Genomic DNA, 20927 nt, shown 5'->3' with positions numbered 1-20927 from the left:
TAGAAGGAGTATTTACTCTCAAATGTTTTAGAAACAATAAATAGAGGAATAGACTTTCTGTCTTACAGTTCTCATTTTTTTCTTTTCCATTCAGCTTCAACTCTTAAAGATGAGCAGAAATCTCGGATAGAAAAGAACCTCATAAATGTCTTAATGGTAGGTTGAAATTCTTTATATAAAATATGGTATAGGAGAGTTGAGGTGTTGCTTAAGTGACAACACTTGCAAGGCCATGAGTTCAAATCCAGTACTACCAAAACCCAAACAACAACAAAAGTGTTACAGGAATATCTGTCAATTATCTGTCTATCTATCTACCTACCCATCTATTTGTATACCTCTCTATATACACTTTTTTTTTTTCAACTAGTTGAGCAAATGTTTGACTGTTGTTGCAGAATGAAAGTCCTGATCCTGAGCCTGACTGTGATACCCTAGCTGTGAAGACTGCTCAGAAGCTGTGGGCAGACCGAGTTTCTCTGGCTGGCAGCAATATTTTTACAATATGTGTACAGGACTTTGTGCCATTTGGTAGGTAGACAGTAATTATTTTAAAGAAAGCACCCTTCTTTTTATAAAATGAACAGATGCAGAAGGAAGAATTCAGAAGTTAAAAATTTTCATGGTACAGTCATTTTATGGGTAAATTATGGATTTGTTTTTTCTCCTTAATGTCTTCCAAAAATAATCATGTATTAAATAATTTATATATGTTTAAAAACATACCTTGTTGGCTTATAACAGGTGTTATTTGAAGCACACTTGACAAGATAGTTATTTAAAAGATTTATGCATGAATGTCTGAGCAGAAGATTTGGAATCAAAGCAGAATGGTTATCTTGTCACTATTTGGGGAAATTATGTTTTTAAGATTGAAGATGGATTTGAAGCTACCTATATTCTTTTATTATTTATATGCTATTTAATATATCTTATTATTCTTATATCTACATTTATTGTTATATCTTTTTTCATTTTTAAAATGTTAGCTACATTAATGTCTAACTGCCTAAAGTGCGTAAGTCCACAAATATACCTCAAGTCAGAAAGAATGAGGATGTACCATTTGTGACAAGTTAGTGTGGCTCTTAGAATGTGTACAGGTCTTGTATATCTGGTATTGTATAACCCAGCTCTTTTTGTTTGATTTCTAGTACAATGTAAAGCCAAGTTTCATGCTCCAAGTTTTCATGTTGATGTTCCTGTTCAATTTGATGTTTATCTAAAGGCTGATTGTCCACACCCCATTAGGTTTTCGAAGCTCTGTGTTAGCTTTAATAATCAGGTAATGGTATTTACCATGTTTTAATGTATGTATATATTATTGTGACTTGTATTACACCACATAAGATGAACCTGATGAATTTTAGGCGTTAATAATTTCATGGTAACACATGAACCTTATTTTAAAAATAAAAATTTATAAACTTTTAGAAATTCAAGTGTTTACTTTTTCTATTCTATTTTATACTTCTGAAATCTAAGAACTCCATGTTCTTAGATTTTCTGTAATGCATAATTTTTTTTTTTTTTTTTTTTGGGTCCGGTCGTGGGGCCTGAACTCTGGGCCTGGGCGCTGTCCCTCAGCTCTTCAGCTCAAGGCTAGCTAGCACTCTACCACTTGAGCCACAGCACCACTTCCGGCTTTTTTCTTTTTGCTTATGTGGTGTTGAGGAATCGAACCCAGGGCCTCAGGCATGCAAGGCAAGCAATCTACCACTGAGCCACCTTCCCAGCCCAAGACTTCACACTTGTAAGGCAGGTGCTATGTCACTTGAACCACTCCACTGTTTCCATGTTTAAGTATTTTTGAAGTACTGTGTATAAGTACTTGATTATATTCCATATCTTTCATTAGTGTGTTCATGTATAGATTGTCTGATCACCTAGAATTCAGTTTGAGCATTTAATCAATAAGTACATATTAAGAATTCCATTTTTTTTTTTTTTTTTTAGCATTCTTAACTTGGAAGAGGTTGTTAGTATATCAGCCCCACTAAAATGTAAGCATTTTGGGATTAAGGGTTAGATCAAGGTCATAAATTGCCCTTGTAGGTAATGAACACTAAATCATATAGTCTAAGGTAGAAATATAGTTACAGTAAGTGTGCCACAGAAAAGCGGATATTCCAAGAAAAGTTGAATAAAGGACAGGAGATTTGTCATGCTGTTTCCTCTGCTCAGGTTGGGTTGGTTTGCTCTCCTCCCTTGACTAGTTAATTCCTCTTAGTCTGTTATCACAAGCATTGCTTCCTCAGGAAAATATCTTTGTCTATATTTATATAAAATATATATAGATAGATCTCTATAGAGCTATATAGAGAGAGTATGTATCACATCTGTGGTTTTACCACCTGTTTGTGACAATTTTTGGTAAAAATTTTCCCCATTATCTGAGTTCCACAGGACAGATTCTTTTTTTTTTTTTTTCCCTTCTAGCCAGTTCCAACAAGAAATAGTCTGTTTGGTATTATAGGGTTAATGCAGGTACTCTTGTCTTACTTTTCTTTTAGTAGCTTGCTAATCCTTTTCTTTTTAATTCAAACAAAGCAATAGTCACCAGCGGCTCATGCCTATGATCCTAGCTACTCAGAAGACTAAGGTCTGAGGATCACGGTTCAAAGCCAACCTGGGCAGAAAAATAGTGACCTCTTATCTTCAATTAACCAGAAGTGGAGCTATGGCTGAAGTGGTAGAATGCTAGCCTTGAGCACAAAAGCTCAGGCAGTACCCTGAGTTTAAGCCCCAGGACTAGCACTAAAGAGACCAAAACAAGAGGCATACTTTCATAATTTAAAACTAATAAAAGTACTCCAGTAGAATATAAAACAAATGAATTATTTTCTGGGTATATCGTATTTGAAATTCAGGATCCAAATCATCAAGAAAAAGGTTGTATGCTTAATATTATTGTCATAAACTAGAAATAAAAATTAAAGGAGAATGTTTAAAAGTTAGACTAAGAATTTTCTGTGAGGTTAACTCATCCGCCAAGTTGAAAGGTGGCTCTTGGGAAGGTCAGAAATCTCTAACTTCTTGAATAGATGTGTATACTGATTCTGTAAATCCATGAGTGTAAGTCCTCTCCATTGATTCATATGTAAGGAATATGTTGTTCTAGAAAGGTAAATAAATACTCAAATTGGGGGATTGAAGTGAGCGTGGATTTATTCTCTAGACAATCATGAATATAAGCCTGCAGTTAAGGACTTAGGCAATTATGTGGGGATTTCAACACAAAGGTGTAAAAAATGAGAAAATAGAGGTGTAAAAAATGAGAAAATAGGTTAACTTGCAAAAGGCACGAACACAAAGAAGAATGGAACTGAAAGCAAGCTAAGGGCCAAAACTTGTAGGACAAGATAAAGGGGAAAAAAGACCTTTGAAGAAAAACCAGGAAGTAACCAAGAAAGATGAGAGCAGAAGGTGGTGTAATGTTACAGAGGACACATTAAAAAGAAAGCTCTTCAGGCAAAGGTGATGATAGGTAGTAGCATCTAGTGCAGCAAAGAACAAATCTTGTTTCTCCCTTAACAGAGGAATATCTAAATATTTACAGAAATCAGATAATAGTTAACAAACTAATTCTTGTGGCAGCAATGAGTAGATAGGTTCCCGAATTCAGTGTCTAAATATTTTTATTAATAATCCATCATAATATTTTGGTATTGGTAGAGTTGAAATAAAATACACTTCAACTTGGCATTTAGTGTTAACAAAACAGCTGACGTTTACCAACCGTGACTCATGCTCATCTCTTTTTCAGGAATATAACCAGTTCTGTGTATTAGAAGAAGCAACCAAAGCAAGTGAAGTTTTAGAAAATTTGACCCAAGGCAAGATGTGCTTAGTTCCTGGTAAAACAAGAAAGTTGTTATTTAAATTTGTTGCAAAAACTGAAGATGTTGGAAAGAAAATTGAGGTTAGTTATGAAATTTGTTTAGAAGTATTTAAAACTACATAAGCAATATATATTTATGTCAAAAAATTTAACACACAAAATTATATTCAGTAAAAATGAGATCAGTCTTTTTCTTTTTTTTTTTTTTCAGACTTAAGTGACAAGAGCAGCAGAAACCACCCGAGTGCCAGGCACATTATATGCATTTATCATTCAATATACATACTGCTCTTTTTGTTGTTGTTGCTGTTTGTGGGGCTTGAACTCTGGGCCTGGGTGCTGTCCCTCAGCTCTTCAGCTCAAGGCTGGCTAGCGCTCTACCACTTGAGCCACAGCGCCACTTCTGGTTTTCTGAGTGGTTTATTGGAGATGAGAGTCTCATGAACTTTTCTTGCCAGGCTGACTTTGAACCGTGATCCTCAGATCTCAGCCTCCTGAGTAGCTAGGATTACAGGCATGAGCCATCAGCGCCCAGTGAGATCAGTCTTATGTCTCATTTTTAATGACTGAATAATCAGTTTTAAGTAGTGTTTGACTGTGCTTGAAAACAAAGACTAAATTCAATATTGAGTTTTTTGCTTATTCACTTTTTATAAATCCTTCATGGTTTTATTAAATCCCTAATAATTTTATTTTTCACCTGGTACCTAAGGAAGCTACCAGATATGTTATAATGAATAGTTTTAGTTTGAATCTTTTCATTAATGGATTTAGTTGAAAGAAACATTTGTGTTCAGCTAAGCACTGTAGCTCATACCTGTAATCCTAACTACTAAGGTGGCTAAAATCTGTTTGAAGTCATCCCAAGAGAAGAAAAGTCTGAAGAAGATTTCATCTTCTGTTAACCAACAAAGTGCTGGACTGGAGATGAGGTTCAGTGGTAGAACACTAGTTGTGAACAAAAACTGTGAACCAACTAGCTGTGAGCCAGAATAGGATATTTATTTCAGCATCCACAGATTGAGCATCTATATCTGAAGTACTGTTACATCATAACTATACTGTCCCATCTCTTAGATAGAAACCAAAGTTATGGTATGTGTTTTAAAGGTAAAGCAGTTGAAATCCGGGCTGGGAAGGTGGCTCAGTGGTAGAGTGCTTGCCTTGCATGAATGAGGCCCAGGATTTGATTCCTCAGCACCACATAAGCAGAAAAAGCCAGAAGGGGCGCTGTGGCTCAAGTGGTGGAGTGCTAGCCTTGAACTGAAGAGCTGAAGGATGGTGCGCAGGCCCAGAGTTCAGGTCCCACAACTGAACAACAACAAAAAGTTGAAATCATGAGCTGGTTTCCCAGCCAGATGAGACTCAACAAGTATTTTGGCCCTGTTACCATGGTGCCTAGGTAAACTTTATATATCTGCTGCTCTCAGTGTAATTTTGTTGATGGAGTGATGACAAGCAGGTATGAAATGGCATATTTAACCTACCTCCCTCTTTCAGATTACTTCTGTGGATCTGGTTCTGGGCAGTGAGACTGGTAGGTGTGTAGTTTTGAATTGGCAAGGAGGGGGAGGAGATGCTGCTTCCTCCCAGGAAGCACTGCTGGCTGCCCGATCTTTCAAAAGAAGACCTAAGCTTCCAGACAATGAGGTTCACTGGGACAGCATCATCATCCAGGCAAGCACCATGTAAGTTTACCCTGTAAAGCAGCTTGTTACACAGCATTCTCTTATTTCCTTTAAGTTATTTTTTGTTGTAAATAGGTTACTAAGCTAAGGTTTTTTTCAAAGGATAATTTCCAGAGTTCCAAACGTTTCTGTACATCTGCGACATGAACCTCCTGCTCTGATGAATGAAATGTATTCTTTGGTTGTGACTGTTCAGTCCCATGAAAAGACTCAAATCAGGGATGTGAAGCTCACTGCTGGTTTAAAGCCAGGTAAGTATGCATTGTTTTGTAAGTTTTTCAGTATTAATCTAACGAAGTAAATACCGCTGTGTCAACAATAGAATGTTTGTTTTAAAAGATAGTAATATACTGTATCTGGATGCCATAGGCTCTCTCACATCTTGTAATCCTAGCTATTTAGAAGGCTGACATCTGAAAATTGATGTTCGAAGCCAGCCCAGGCAGACAATTCTGAGAGACTGTTTCCTCTATCAATCAGAAAAAAAGCCAGTAATGGAGGTGTGTCTAAAGTGGTAGAGTACCAGCCTTGAGTAAAGAAGCCAAGGAAGAGCACAGGGCCTTAGGTTTGAGTGCCAGTACTGGCACTAAAATAAACAAACAGTTATGATACAGTGCTTGTTGTATAGATTACTGTGATAATGTCTGAATTCTCTATATCTTAAAACATCATTGTATTAATCCTCTTAGGACAGGATGCCAACTTAACCCAGAAAACTCATGTGACTCTTCATGGAACAGAACTATGTGATGAGTCCTACCCAGCTTTACTCACTGACATTCCTGTTGGAGACTTATATCCAGGAGAACAGGTGAACTTGGTCAACTGGGATTGTGGATGAAATTGCTCTCTAGTTTTATGTATTCAATGAGTTTTAGGCAGTTTCAGCACCTATAATCAGCATTTTCTAGGACTAAAAGAGTGATTTAACTAATGAACACTTTTCCCATATTTAAATGTGTAAAATATTTTAGAAGAGAGTTTTTGTGAGGTATTTTAGAACAAATAATTTTGATTTGAAGAACTAGTTGCTGATAAAGTAATTGTTGCCTATAATTTAGTGCAGTAACCTTCAATCTATTTCTGTTTCCAATCCAATTATGACAAAATTGTTGCGAGGTTAAGGGTGGTAGTGAAAGGAGTTGGAGTAGTTAGGATCCCATTGATGGCAGTGGCGGGTACAGGGTACAGGTTTTCCTTAGTTACAGTAGTTATTCTGAAAACTTGTGTAAATGTTAGTGAATTTAGCCAAGAAGTGCAGTGAACATGTATCAGGAGGAATTCTTTAATAGTAATTAAAATATGACACTTACTTTGTCACAGCTGGAGAAAACATTATATATTCGCTGTGGAACAGTGGGCTCAAGAATGTTTCTTGTATATGTTTCTTACCTGATCAATACAACTGTTGAAGAAAAAGAAATTGTTTGCAAGTGTCACAAGGTATTATTTTTTTTTTCTGTAACTACCTCATGAAGAATCTTTCTCATCTTCTTGGCAAGAGTGTTGTGTCAGCTTTCTCACTCCAGAAGAACAAACAGTCTAGAAATTTGGGGATTTGTAGTTTAGTTACTGTACAGATTCTGGGCAATGGGCTTTTTATTAAGTTATTAGGAGAGAAAAATTTGCCATAAAAGGTGATTAGTATTTCCCAGTTGTGAGAGGAAGGCATGTAATTACTGTCAAAGATTTCAGATAGCCTAGTAAAGTACTGAACGCAAATAGTCATTAGGATATAAATAAGGCTGACAGTCGCAGAAGTGGATGTGCATTGTCTCATTTAATCCTAACGACCCTCTGGGGATTATAGAAATGAAACTTAAAGCCACTCCTGTTATATGTGTGATGTCCTAAAGCTACATAGTTCTTTCCAGAGCCACATAGCTTATATAAACATGTAAGCATGTATCAGGCTAGGATGGATATCCACATCAATCTTGCATTTCAGTGTGAGTTTTTCTTATTTTTCCTTTTGCTAATATGAGGGCTTGAAGTCAGGCCTTGTGCTCTTGCTAGGCTTTTCACTCATGGCTGGTATTCTACCACTTGAGCCATGCCTCCATATCTGGCTTTTGATGATTAATCCTGACCAGGCTGGCTTCAAACTGTAATTCTCACATCTCAGTCTCCTGAGTAGCTACAATTATAATCAAGAGTCTGGTATCCAGCACAGCATGAACTTTTAACTAACACAACTATGTTTAAAAGTTTCCTACCTATATTGTAGGTTATTTGTTTTGAAAAGTATAATAACCATGTTGTTTTTTGAACAGAGTCTTAGGGAAGGAGCATATTGGTTAAGAATAGAGCTCCATCATCAGTTTGAGTAAAGTTTTTGCCTTTGTCACTTATGTGCTATCTGTGTGACCTCCTCATCTTAAAATATCAATCATAATAGCACCTATCTCCTTGGTGATTATGAGCATTAAATAATACAGACATAATTATCTTGAGTCAAGGTGAGGTAAATAACTTGAATGAAGGGAAGGCCTAGATTCTAGGCTTAGCACCATTTATGGCCTTAGGCAAGTCACTTTAGCCTTAACATCTGGCTCCTCTTGTGTAAATTGGTGACCATGCTGCTTGCCTTCTTCACTGAATCCTGAGGTAAATAAAGTAGAAGAAAGCACTTTATGGTGTGAGTTTTTATATAATCACAGACAACTTAGAAACAGTGGGCCTCTACAGACATGTTCACAAGAACACAACTCTTGCTTCTTAATATAGTTCAAATATAATTTGTTCATTAATTACGAATTATTCTTTGTATGTCTTCTACTTTCATATTTTTATTTATGCAAAAAGTTTAGAAAAGCTGGGCTGGGTAAGTAACTCAGTGGTAGTGCTTGCTTTGCATGCATGAGGCCCTGGGTTCAATTCCTCAGCACCACATAAGCAAAAAAGCCTGAAGTGGCGCTGTGGCTTAAGAGATAGACTGCTAGCCTTGAGCTGAAGAGCTGAGGGTCAGTGCTCAGGCCCAGAGTTCAGGCCCCACAACTGACCAAAAAAACAAAAAAAAGAAAAGCCATTTGAATATGCCCTTTGCATTTTCTTGCAGGATGAAACTGTAACTATAGAAACAGTCTTTCCATTTGATGTTGCAGTTAAGTTTGTTTCCACAAAGGTATGTAGTGCCTGTGATGCCTACTGGAAACATTGAGATGATAGAAATAGAAGGAAATAAAATGCCTTAATCACTCCTCTCATTGGTAACAGTTTGAGCACCTGGAAAGGGTCTATGCTGACATTCCCTTTCTGCTCATGACGGACCTCTTAAGTGCCTCACCCTGGGCCCTCACAGTTGTTTCCAGTGAGCTGAAGCTTGCTTCATCGATGACTTCAGTGGATCAGCTGGAGTCCCAACTGGACAAAGGTAAAACTGCATCACCCCCATCTAAGGTCTAGAAAGAGTGCTGGGGGAACAGTTATTAGCTTTTTACTTCATGAGGGACCTTGAGACATTCACAGAAGAAATAATACATGTGTTATTAGAGTTAATGTCATTTACCATTTGTTTGTGTTTACCTCTTTTTTTTTGGTCATGGGGCTTGAACTGTGGTCCTAGGTGCTGTCCCTGAGCTCTTCAGCTCAAGGCAAGCCCTCTACCACTTGAGCCACAGTGCCACTTCCTGTTTTCTGGTGGTTAATTGGAGGTAAGAGTCTCATGGACTTTCTGCCTGGGCTAGCTTTGAACTGCAATCCTCAGATCTCAGCCTCCTGAGCAGCTAGGATTACAGGTGTGAGCTTCCGGCACCCAGCTGTGTCTACCTTATTTTAAACCGTGAGATTTCTTACTCTGAGGACATTACACTGTAAAAATGATTTGAAAGTAAAATAGGAATTTTTTCATGTTTAAATTTTTTTTTTGGTGATTCTAGGGATTGAAATCAGGGCCTCCTGCTTATTTGGTGAACACTACTACTTGAGCCATCTCTCAGTCCTTTTGATTTTAGTTGTTTTTGATTGGCTTCCCAATCAGTCCGCAGGACTGTCATCTGACTCGCCTGCATGTCTTGAGTACATGAGATTGCAGGAGTATGTCACTGTGCCCAGCTTTGTTTGTAAGGTAGAGTCAGGTAACTTTTTGGCTGGTTAACCCAAACTAAAAATCCTTCCTTTCTCCTACCTTCCAAGTAGCATGTCCTACTACAGCTAATGTATGTTTGAATATTTTAATTTTTTCCTAATTTAAACCAAATATTGTTTATAATTTCAAATGAGATAAGATGTTTATTAAACTACAAATTAGAGAAAAGTAGAGGATAAATTTCTTAAATCACTAAAACAATTTATAGAACAAATTAAAACCCAAAACAACACATTTTTAATCCTATGTACTTTGGACTTATTTGTACTCTTGGTTCTAATGTTTGCTTCCTCAAAAAGCAACCCTGAATTGGTCATTTGTACTTTACGGACTTTCATAATATATGAATCCTTATCCAGTCAGGCACTGGCATACCTTCCCAGCATCTTCTGCAGAAGTCTGTACTTTATTCTTTTTTTTTGGGGGGGGTGGTCCAGTCGTGGGGCCTGAACTCTGGGCCTGGGCACTGTCCCTCAGCTCTTCAGCTCAAGGCTAGTGTTCTACCACTTGAGCTACAGCGCCACTTCCGGCTTTTTTCTTTTTGCATATGTGGTGCTGAGGAATCGAACCCAGGGCCTCATGCATGCAAGGCAAGCGCTCTACCACTGAGCCACCTTCCCAGCCCCCGTCTGTACTTTATTCTTATTCTCAGATTACAACTAGAACAACTTAAATTCTTACTAAACATTGTCCTCATAAGCCTTTGGATGTGTTATTGCTTGCTCAGAACCTTCACACTACTCTTGTCAGCCTGTTCGATTCTTACTTGCTCTTTTTGATTTCTTGATCTTCGCAAGCAGGGCTGTGTATTCTTCCTTCTTTACTCTTACAGTATTTTGCACATACATCTATAATAATAATTATTCCCTTATATTGCATTTGGTTATAAATCTGGCTCTGTAAATTGTGTATTCTTTTAGAGACAGGGCTGTATATGTACATTTCTGTATTGTAGCGTCATTTAATAAGGGTTTATATTAAATTAGAAATTATCTCTTGTTTGATCTGTGCTATATTAATATCCTGTTGCTGCCATAATAAGTAACCACAAGTTAGTTGCACAAATTTATTGCCTTTAGCTCTGGAGTATAGAAGTCCAAAAAGCTAGTGTTGATACAGACATGTGCATTCCTCTTAAGGGTCTAAGGGAGACTCTAGAAGCTACTTGCCCTTCTTGTCATGGCTCCATCTGTAGTATGTCTCTGTCACAGATTGATCTTGCTTAGAACTTAGGGAGGTAATTTGGTAATTTAATATGAATGGCCCAGGATTTTTTGTTTTGTTTTGTTTTGTTTTTAAGCTATCTCCAGGGCACTGAATTGATGTACCTTTTATAACTTTCTGGGCTACAATATAATTTCTTAGTTCTTAAAATCATGTAAAGGAATTTAAAAGCATGAGTTAAGCTAGCTTTTTTCCTTTTATCTGTGGATAATTGTCAGTCATAAGCAAAGATTGATTAATCCATCAGTCTTCTTCATTAGAAAACTAATTTTTAAAAAACCAATGTTGAGGAATGTTGTTATTACTTCAGAGTGGCAATCCCAGGTTTGCTAATACTGGAGTTAGATAGTAGGCGCCATTGCTCACTCACATTTCAAAGTGACATAGACTGTAAAATGCTGAAAGGTCAGGCAGACTTGATGTAGGTGGATGCTTAGCTTGTCATCAGGGAATTTACTTGAAAACTTACAAAAGGAAACCTTCCTTGCACAAAAAGGTCAGTGACCACACTAGACAATATTGAAGTATCAGTAGTATTTGTACTATTTATATACTATCAATAATAAATATTTACTTAGAGAAAGCCAGAATTTTTTAAAGAAACATTCTGAATACTTATGGTAATGAAAGATTTCTCTTTCTTTGTACCTAAAAGTCTTTCTTTGTAGAAGTAAAATAATTTAGAAAAAAAAATCACAAGGTATCATTCTGTCTCCATGCTCCCCATTCACTAACTTAGTAGATGTCTGTCACAGATATACAGATGCTACACTGGTTTCTATTAATATTAAATATTCCATGAATATTATGTAAATATTATTTTCTTAAAATATTTACTATATTTCAAGGCCACTGGCCTTTGTGATCTTGAAAAAGCATTCAGTATTAGCCTTAGTTTCTGAGTCCCTATAAATATTATTTAATTAATCTGGTACTTTGTTATACGATACGAATGTGAAACTCCTAGATGAAATCTTTGCATAAGATTATAAAGATTCTTTCTTGTAGTTGTCTTACAGACCGGAGAGAGTGCTAGTGAATGCTTTTGTCTTCGATGCCCATCTGTTGGAAATGTTGAAGGTGGAGTAGCAACTGGACATTACATTATCTCCTGGAAAAGGTAAAAATTCTATTAACTCTATCTCTTCTTTGTTGTTCTCATACCTTTATTATTATAATTTATCCTTCTGTAAGAGTAGAGTAAAAGACACATGAGTGAGTAATACGGTATTAAAAATACAAAGATTGAAATGAAAAATTCCACTTTTATTTGTGTTTATCACAATTTGTTACTTATGCGCTAATGAATTTTTAGTCAGACTAAATCTGAAGATAGGATTATTGGAAAACACCAGATGAAACTGTCCTCATTTGCAGCCACTAGAATTATTTCAGGGATGGGAAATATCCTGTTCACACAATATATGAAGCTTGAGCAATCATTTAGTATATACCAGGACAGGCATGTATGTTTCTTCTATGCTTCTTGTCAGCTGCCCAGGGCCATCTGCCTCTACTGATAATTTTGTATGGTCTGTAAATGATGTTAGATATCTGTATGGCCCTTGGCGGAAGAAAGGTTTCTACTACTGGTAGCAAACCTAGGAGAATTAAGAGTTTCAAGGGTTGGAGGCATGGCTCAGGTTGTAGAGAGCCAGCCAATGAGCTTAAGTATCAGATACCAGGCTCGAGTCCCAGTATCAGACAAAAAAAAGTTTCACTGTGGTTGCTGAATAAAATACGTATGTATACATTTCTCCATATCAAAAACCTCTACACAAGTATTTTAAATAGAATTATCATTTACATAGCAATCACAATTTCAGGACTATATGATGGAAGATTTTTGTTCTTTTATGGAGGAAAATACAAAACTTGAAAGCATTAAAAGGATACCTAAGTAAATGAGAGAGGTATACAATGGTTTTTTGTAAGATTTCAGCTTTTAAATTGTTGTATTGTTTCAAGGCAGTTGCATGCAAGGCAAGTACTCTACCACTGAGCCATCTTCCCAGCCCCTTAACAGTATTTTTTAAAAGTCATTGTGAACCATCCTCAGTGAAATTAAAAATTTGTGTCACAGTGTAAATCACTGCATACTTTTTTTTTGGGGGGGGGGTGGGATGGGTCCGGTCATGAGGACTGAACTCTGGGCCTGGGCGCTGTCCCTCAGCTCTTCAGCTCAAGGCTAGTGCTCTACCACTTGAGCCACAGTACCACTTCCGGCTTTTTTCTTTTTGCTTATGTGGTGCTGAGGAATCGGACCTAGGGCCTCATTCATGCAAGACTAGTGCTCTACCACTGAGCCACCTTCCCAGCCCCACTGCATTACTTTTGCATTGAGAAAGTCCAGAAAGTCCAAAACATTGGATGAAATGGTGTGCTTCATTATTGACAGTCTGACACAACTCCTGATTTACCCCACTGGTTACAAACATCAGCCATGAGTATCTCACTGGTAACAGACAGTAGCCATGAGTACTTATCCCACTGGTAGCAGATAGCAGCCATTTTTTTTTTAATTGTGAAGCAGCCATTTTTTTCCAAATGGAAATATTCAAAACAAAAATAGCATTCTATAAGCTTGTTCTTCCAGTACTTTCTATTAATTATGTTTTGGGAAATGGTAATTTATACTCCCTTTGAAATTAATACATGTTCCTGTATTTGATTTTTTTTAACTTTTGCATAAAATGTGGGTTTAAAATATGACCTCTTCTGCTGTAGGACTTCAGCCATGGAAAACATCCCTGTCATCAGTACTGTCATCACGCTGCCACATGTGATTGTAGAGAATGTTCCTCTCCATGTGAGCGCAGGTACCAGGAGTTCAGAAATCACTGACTTAAAAAAAGCATACAGTCATATTAACTTTGAAAATTTTTAGCTTTTTAGTATTAAAAATGTCTAGCATTTATAAAATTTGTACCTGTACATGTTTTTCCTGCTTTGATTATTTGAAACAAACCCCATGCCATTCAATTTGCCCCTTTGAGGGTCTCTATTTCTAAACATAATGTTAATGACTTCTTGAATTAGCAATGTATATATATTTTTAATTCTGGTCCTGGGGCTTGAACTCTGGGTGTGGCACTGTTCCTGAGCTCCTTTTTGCTCAAGGCTAATACTCTACCACCTGAGCCACAGGACCACTTCTTGCTCTTTCTGTGATTAATTGGAGATAAGAGTTTCAAAGACTTTCCTGGCCAACTGGCTTCAAACCATGATCCTCAGATCTCAGCCTCCTGAGTAGATAGCATTGCAGGTGTGAGCCACCAGTGCCTGGCTACAATAAATTCTTACTAACATCAGATTTCAGTGCTAAAAATTTCCTAATTGACTGAAGGTCTTTCTTACTGGCAGTTGATAGTAGGTATCAGTCTGTCCATCTAAATGTATAAGTAGTCTGATGGCTAACTTCTTGTTCCTATATCCAAGTCCTCTCCCTAATGAACCTCTGCCACTCTTCTTCCAGTACTACTTTCCATATTACCATCCATCTCCTGCCTCTACCATTTCCAGCTTTTCTTTTTTTTTTTTTTTTGAGTCTTGTGGATTTTTTCTTTTTTTTTATTGTGAAAATACTGTATAGAGGGGTTACAATTACATGGGCAAGATAATGAGTACATTTCTTATCAAGCATTGTTGCTCCTCCTTTGTTTCCCCTTCCCATCCCTTCCCATCTCTTCCTATCCTTCCCCCCCACCCAACCCCAGGCCCCATGACTGGACCCCCCCCCCAAAAAAAATTGTGAAGCATTCCCTATTTTTGTATCCTAGAAAAAAAAATAACCAAATTTCAGCCAAAGATATAAATAATATGTATATATAGATGAATAAAAGTTTTATAGTTTCACTAAAAACATAACTTTGGGTTGTTTTAGTTTAGGAATCAAGTTTTGGTATTTTTTGATTTTTTTAGATTATTTTAAATTACATTCAATTTCTTTTTTATATATACATTTGATTCTACCCAAAGTATTTCTTTATATATATATATATTTTTTTTTTTTTGTAAAGATACTGTAGAGCGGTTACAGTTACATGAGCAAGGTAATGAGCCCATTTCCTATTGAGCATTGTTACACCTTCCATTATTTTTCTTCTGATAGCCAGACCCTTTCTAAGTCAATTGTTTTTAGGAGACTTACTGTGTTTTATCATAATTCCATAACTATTGTCCAATTAAAGAATTTTCTTATCTGGAAAAAATAGAGTAATACCATAATTTGAATGTTATTGCATTCTATTGAATGAAATTATTTTACAAAAAGAACCCATAAATGATAAAAAGAACAAAAATGAAAAAGAAACGTGTCACCTTTTTCTATAGATCTACCGTCATTTGGGCGTGTCAGAGAATCATTACCTGTCAAGTATCACCTACAGAATAAGACCGACTTAGTTCAAGATGTGGAGATTTCCGTGGAACCCAGTGATGCCTTCATGTTCTCAGGTCTCAAACAGGTACAGGTCGTTTTTCATGATGTTGCTGGTGTAGACACAAATATATGGTCCAGAAATGGAGCTGGATTTTTTTAAAATAAATGTTGAGTTATTAAGTCACTTAATCAGTATTTGAATTGTTTTGTTACTGAAATTTATAAGCACTTTTGAAAAAAGTTCAGATTCCTACAAAGGTGGGTATCCCTTTTCAGATCATCTAAATCATTTAAGTTCTTTCTCTTAATAAAACAAAAGTTCATGGGTCACCTTGCTATATTGTAAAATAATATACCAGGCAAACTTAAATTTCTCCCTTGTTTACTGAAAATTCCTCCTTTATTTATTCTGTGTGCTGGGTAGGAGGGGTGCTAATTTGAGCCTAGAGACATGAGTATACCAATGTTAAAAGCCTGTTCTGAACTCTCGGTGAAGTTGTATAGAAATTTTCATCTTGTACAGAATTTACTTTGATATGTGTAGATAAAATTTCATATAAATGACTCCAAACTTTTCATTTGTTCAGTCAAATTAGATGGGTACATTTTTATCAGGTTTTAAAAAGAGTCAACATAACACTCAGGCAAAACAGATACTCCTTGAGTGATAGTACTTTCTATTAATAAAGGCCCAATTGTAATTATAGGAACAGACAATATGCAAGTGCCTGTTCTGACTAAAGAGTCAGCTTTGCTCTGTAGATTCTTAAATGCAAAAATATAATTATATATGAAGTATGCTTTAATATCCATGTATCATTAAATATTAAACATGTGTATATATAAATTATTTCTGATATGTCATATGCATTTATATGTATACACATATCTCAGTTACAAATGAATACACTTTGCTCAAACATCCTGATGTTTTCAGGTATTTATTTATAAATTGTTATGAAATATAACAATACTAAACCATACAATTTTCATTCTTTTAAAGTATTATTAAGATTCCAAACACCTTTATTCCTGAAGTTGATTGTATAAGCAAGTGGTAAAATCACTAAAAGAAAACAAACAGAAACAACTGGCTTGTGTTACCTTGACCCATCTATAGAGAGTCATGTTTGTGTGTGTGTACCTAGGGCTTAAACTCAGGACCTTGGTGCTATCCTTGCACTTTTTGCTCAAGACTAGTGCTCTACCACTTGAGCCACAGCTCGATTTCTGGCATTTTTCAAAATAAGAGTCTCAAATTTTCCTGGCTGGCTTTGAACTGTGACCTTAGATCTCAGCTCCCTGGGAAGCTATGATTACAGGTGCGAACCACCAGCCTCTGGCAAGAGTCATATTTTAATGAATTTCCTTAACGTCTTGGAAACATAATATCTACCTTACCTAAACCAAAATCGTAACCTGACTATTGCTGTCTACTTCAGTAGGTGTAGTTGCTTTTAGATCATGATAAAAACTGAGACATCATGATTCATATAGATAGAAGCTGAGAAATCATGCTATGTAAATTTGTTAATACATTCCTGTATGCCTTATCCTAGCCTCCAACTGATTTAGGCCTACATTTTAGAATCCTGGAAGGAAGAATAGAGGAAAAAGTGAATATTTCGTTGAAAATAGTTAGATATTTATCTTTTGTAAATAATTGAGCTAAATACATATGTATGTGTATAGATTTTACGTGTGTGTGTATATATATATATATATATATATATATGTATTGCAAGTATATGTGTTTAATTATTTTTCTCTAACCATTTATGATTAGATTCGATTACGCATTCTACCTGGCACCGAACAGGAAATGTTATACAATTTCTATCCTCTAATGGCAGGATATCAGCAACTACCGTATCTCAACATCAACCTACTTAGATTTCCTAACTTCACAAATCAACTGCTCAAACGTTTTATACCTACCAGTATTTTTGTAAAGGTATGGCTCAAATTTTCTGGTCTTTAAAAGTCATTGTCTTAAAAGCAGACTTTTTTTTATGTAAACCTCACTGAATAGTTTGTGACAGTGATAGTTTTGTCTTTTATTATCTGAATTTTGAAAATTACCATTCATTGCTATAGTAGCATTTATATAAGCTAAAGCCAAAATCCAAGATTTTTATCCCCTTAGATAATTGATTTATTCCTTAAGTATCCTTGAATATGCTCTTTCTGTGGCTTAGTTAAGTATGTTTAAATGCTATAGTTTGTAACTAGTTTTTATCAAATATATTAACTTTCTAAATATGCCTTGACCTCCCTAATTCTTTATAATTCTTTTTTTTTTTTTTTTCTGTTTTTGGTCGGTTGTGGGGCTTGAACTCTGGGCCTGGGTACTGTCCCTGTGCTCTTCAGCTCAAGGCAAGCGCTCTACTACTTGAGCTATAGCGCCACTTCCCATTTTCTGGTGGTTAATTGGAGATAAATGTCTCACAGGCTTTCCTGCCTGGGATGACTTTGAACCATGATCCTCAGATCTCAGCCTCCAGAGTAGCTAGGATTATAGGTGTGAGCCACTGACACCTGGCTCTATAATTCTTTTAATACCTACATTTGAGTCTCTTCTGAGACTCTCTTCTGAGTACCTACATGTGAGTTGAAAAATTTCTGTCAGAAACTGTACAGTGATAAATGTATCAGTCTTAAGGAATGATTCAGTTTCTAGAATACCTATGATGATCATTTGATCATACTCAGCATATAAGAGAAGGACAAGTACTTGGCTCAGTTTCCCCCTTTGACTTGGTCACTCCCAGATACTTAGAAGGCTGTTCTTCCAGACAGTTCTGTCCTTCATATTGCTATTGTATTACTACATTATATTAACCATTATATTACTACATCTGTGACTCTTGGGTGCCCTCTTACACATTTATACCCTCCTTTGGAATGATATTACTCACTACTTGCTTTTTTGTTCTGCCTCACTCAAGTTTTGGAGGGTTTTTCCTTGTTCAGGATTTAGTGTATTATAAATTTGTCTGTATCAATGACCCCAAACTCTTCTTGCCTTTATCTTTGTAGGCTTACTCACACAGCTTCTTTTGCATCTAGAAAACATTTCATTAAACATACTTAAGGTTTGAAATTTAAAAGAGCCTTGAGCAAAGAGAGAAAGAATAAAGCATCAGTTAGGCAGGAGTGATAACTAGCTTCCATTTCTCATGCTATGGTGATAAATTGGCAGGAGATTCTTGAGCATAAGACAGAGAGGGAAGTTTTAGCTGAAGTGGATTCAGTAGGTCAAGTATATGGTCAGCTGGAGATGTCTGCCATTGGTACTAGGGTAGCGGAACCGCATAGTACCAGACTATGCAGTAACCACCAGGTTTAGGTAAAGAAACAGTAAAAGAGGGAGGACAATTAGATATTTATGCACATTTATTCTGCTTTTGTAAAATTGCTCCAAGAATTCACACATCCTTTCAATTAACAGAGCTTACCATTACTCCTTTGTAATCTCATTTTGTTTTTTCCACTGTGAAGCCACAGGGTCGACTCATGGATGATGCCTCTATTGCTGCAGCGTGATGATCAAGACCAGAAGACTTGTTCTTACAGAGGACTCAGGCAGAGCTAACACAGGTGTCTTACAATGACCTGTAGCTTGGATCATGGTAAAAAAAAAAATCATCTTTTCTATTTTTTAATGGATGTCATATCAACTATTCAGAGGAATTATTGCTGAAAATATTAGGAAAATCACCCTGTCTTATAGTTTTACTAATAAAAATTTGAAATCTTTGTCAGTGTGATGTGAAAGGGTGTCAGACAATTGTTACTGTGGAAAGTCATTTTATGAACAGTAAATTCTTAATGTAAAGTAAGTGATTTGTCTGTGCAATATCAGTGGTAAGATAGGCATCCTAAATATGACCAGACAGAGAAGAGAGTACATGCAGTCTCTGTACCAGGAAAGTATTGAATCCCTGGTGAGTGTCCTAAGAGTTGGCCAGTCTAAAGAGAACCCATCCTAATTGCCTCTCATGATCAGAGAGCAGTGTATACTGCTGTGTGACTGACATAGGAAATCTCCAGACAGTTTTAATGAAAGCAGTTTAAAAGACGTCAAAATGTTTTTATTGATCAAAAAGTGTGAGAGAGCTGTTGTAAGCGGCTCATCGAGAGTTGAACTTCATTGTAGCCTTGTTGGGTTTATGGAAAAGGAAGAAAGCCACAGGACTGCTCATTCACTCTTGGGAAGATCTTGTTGATTCTGCACAAGCAAAAATGACCAGTCCACCCTCAGTCGACCGAATGCTGTGTGACAGCCCTTCTCCACAGCAGGGGTGGAACGCTCTTGTTTCTCCGCAGAGTTCACAGATGCATTGCAGTTTTGGAATCAGCATATAGATTCCAAGTCCTGTTTGTATATAACCTTATTCTTTGACTTTTGAAAAGTTAATTTTTATTTCTATATTTAAAGTTCTTGTATTAGTCAGTGATTCATGTTCAGCATTATTTGAACCATTTGCTATTACAGAAAGAAAAATACTTAATTTGTATTTAATAAAACTGGTGTAGGAAAAAAAAAGTTTGAGAGAGGGTATCATTTATGAAGTAGGTTCTTCTTTCTGAAAGAATCTGAACTGCAAAGGCCTGATAATAGCAGCATGAGTCCTAAACTTCCTGACAGTGACTCAGGTCTGAATAACAGCTTTTTAGTTCCATGGAGTGGTTTCAAAAGAACTATTTGGAATTCTTGAAATTAATGTAAATAAAAAAGTTAGAGTATTATTTTCTTTGTTAAAATATCTGAGTAAGTTTTAACTACCTAATTTCTTAGAAAATTTTATTATTTAAAAAGTGTATTGTAAAAAGGAAATAGTAAATAAATATGTTCTCTCAACTACACTTGTATATATTCCTTTATTTTAAACTTGTTTTATTTCAGCTTCATTAAACAACTTCGACTAAGTGGTTCATGAGGTGGAGTAGAAAGGCAGGATTGGGACCTGGGTATCATATTCTAGGGCTGGCTGTCCACCTTTCCTAAGACTTGGACACTGGAATGGGCTTTCATGGGAGGACATGCTTCTTTAAGTAGAGGCCATTGGAGAGTGAGTGAGAGTCAGCTCATTGGGATCAAATCCCAGCTCTGAAGCTTTCTGTTTAGATTACTGTTACTTAGCCCCTGTGTGTCTGGCTTTTCTCTAGGGTGCTGTAGATTGATACCCAAAGAGTATTGGATATTAATACCAATAATGGGCAGCCCCTGACCTAAAGTTTGTCCTCAACTGGTGACATCTGTTATCTCTTTTCATGAGAAGGCTGAACAGGACTTTATGCAGCTCCTAGACAACTCCATATTATCAGAATTTGTTACATATATTACACAATCTAGTACACATGTGAGGGTATACATATATCCAAACAAGTATGCTTATATAAGTATGTAAAACTATAGACAGGAGTTTCAAGAGATAATACTTGTAACTGTATCCCATTTATATACTACTGTGTTTTAAAAACTCCCTCATTGTAACCTGCTGAACCAGTTGCATGACTGACACATTAATGGGATGTAACCTATTTAAAAGTACTTTAGAGCTTCTGCATGGTAAAGGACATAGCTAGCAAGATAATAGAAAGCCCACGGACTGGGAGAAGATCTTCACTAGCCACACAACGGACAAGGATCTCATATCTAAAATATACCTGGAACTCAAAAAATTAAATCCTCCAACAACA

General features: G+C 36.3%; 1 protein-coding gene across 2 annotated transcripts in view; it reads left to right on the top strand.

Moving 5' to 3' along the window:
* Positions 1-20090, top strand: part of Trappc11 (trafficking protein particle complex subunit 11) — a 39007-nt gene extending 18917 nt beyond the window's left edge. For both annotated transcript variants that reach the window (XM_042700149.1, XM_042700158.1), the window contains 15 exons: positions 95-156; positions 399-531; positions 1155-1285; positions 3767-3922; positions 5342-5529; positions 5632-5780; positions 6219-6340; positions 6853-6972; positions 8588-8653; positions 8746-8902; positions 11849-11960; positions 13568-13659; positions 15173-15306; positions 17008-17175; positions 18723-20090. In XM_042700149.1, the coding sequence (XP_042556083.1) occupies positions 95-156; positions 399-531; positions 1155-1285; positions 3767-3922; positions 5342-5529; positions 5632-5780; positions 6219-6340; positions 6853-6972; positions 8588-8653; positions 8746-8902; positions 11849-11960; positions 13568-13659; positions 15173-15306; positions 17008-17175; positions 18723-18767 (1835 nt within the window). In that variant the 3' untranslated portion in view covers positions 18768-20090. The remainder of the gene's footprint in view (positions 1-94; positions 157-398; positions 532-1154; positions 1286-3766; positions 3923-5341; positions 5530-5631; positions 5781-6218; positions 6341-6852; positions 6973-8587; positions 8654-8745; positions 8903-11848; positions 11961-13567; positions 13660-15172; positions 15307-17007; positions 17176-18722) is intronic.
* Positions 20091-20927: the final 837 nt, after the last annotated feature.

This window comes from Dipodomys spectabilis, unplaced genomic scaffold (assembly GCF_019054845.1).
Source record: "Dipodomys spectabilis isolate Male_0828 unplaced genomic scaffold, ASM1905484v1 ptg000009l, whole genome shotgun sequence".
In the NCBI taxonomy this organism is placed as follows: Eukaryota; Metazoa; Chordata; class Mammalia; order Rodentia; family Heteromyidae; genus Dipodomys; species Dipodomys spectabilis.
This window is presented reverse-complemented; position numbering and strand designations above follow the sequence as displayed.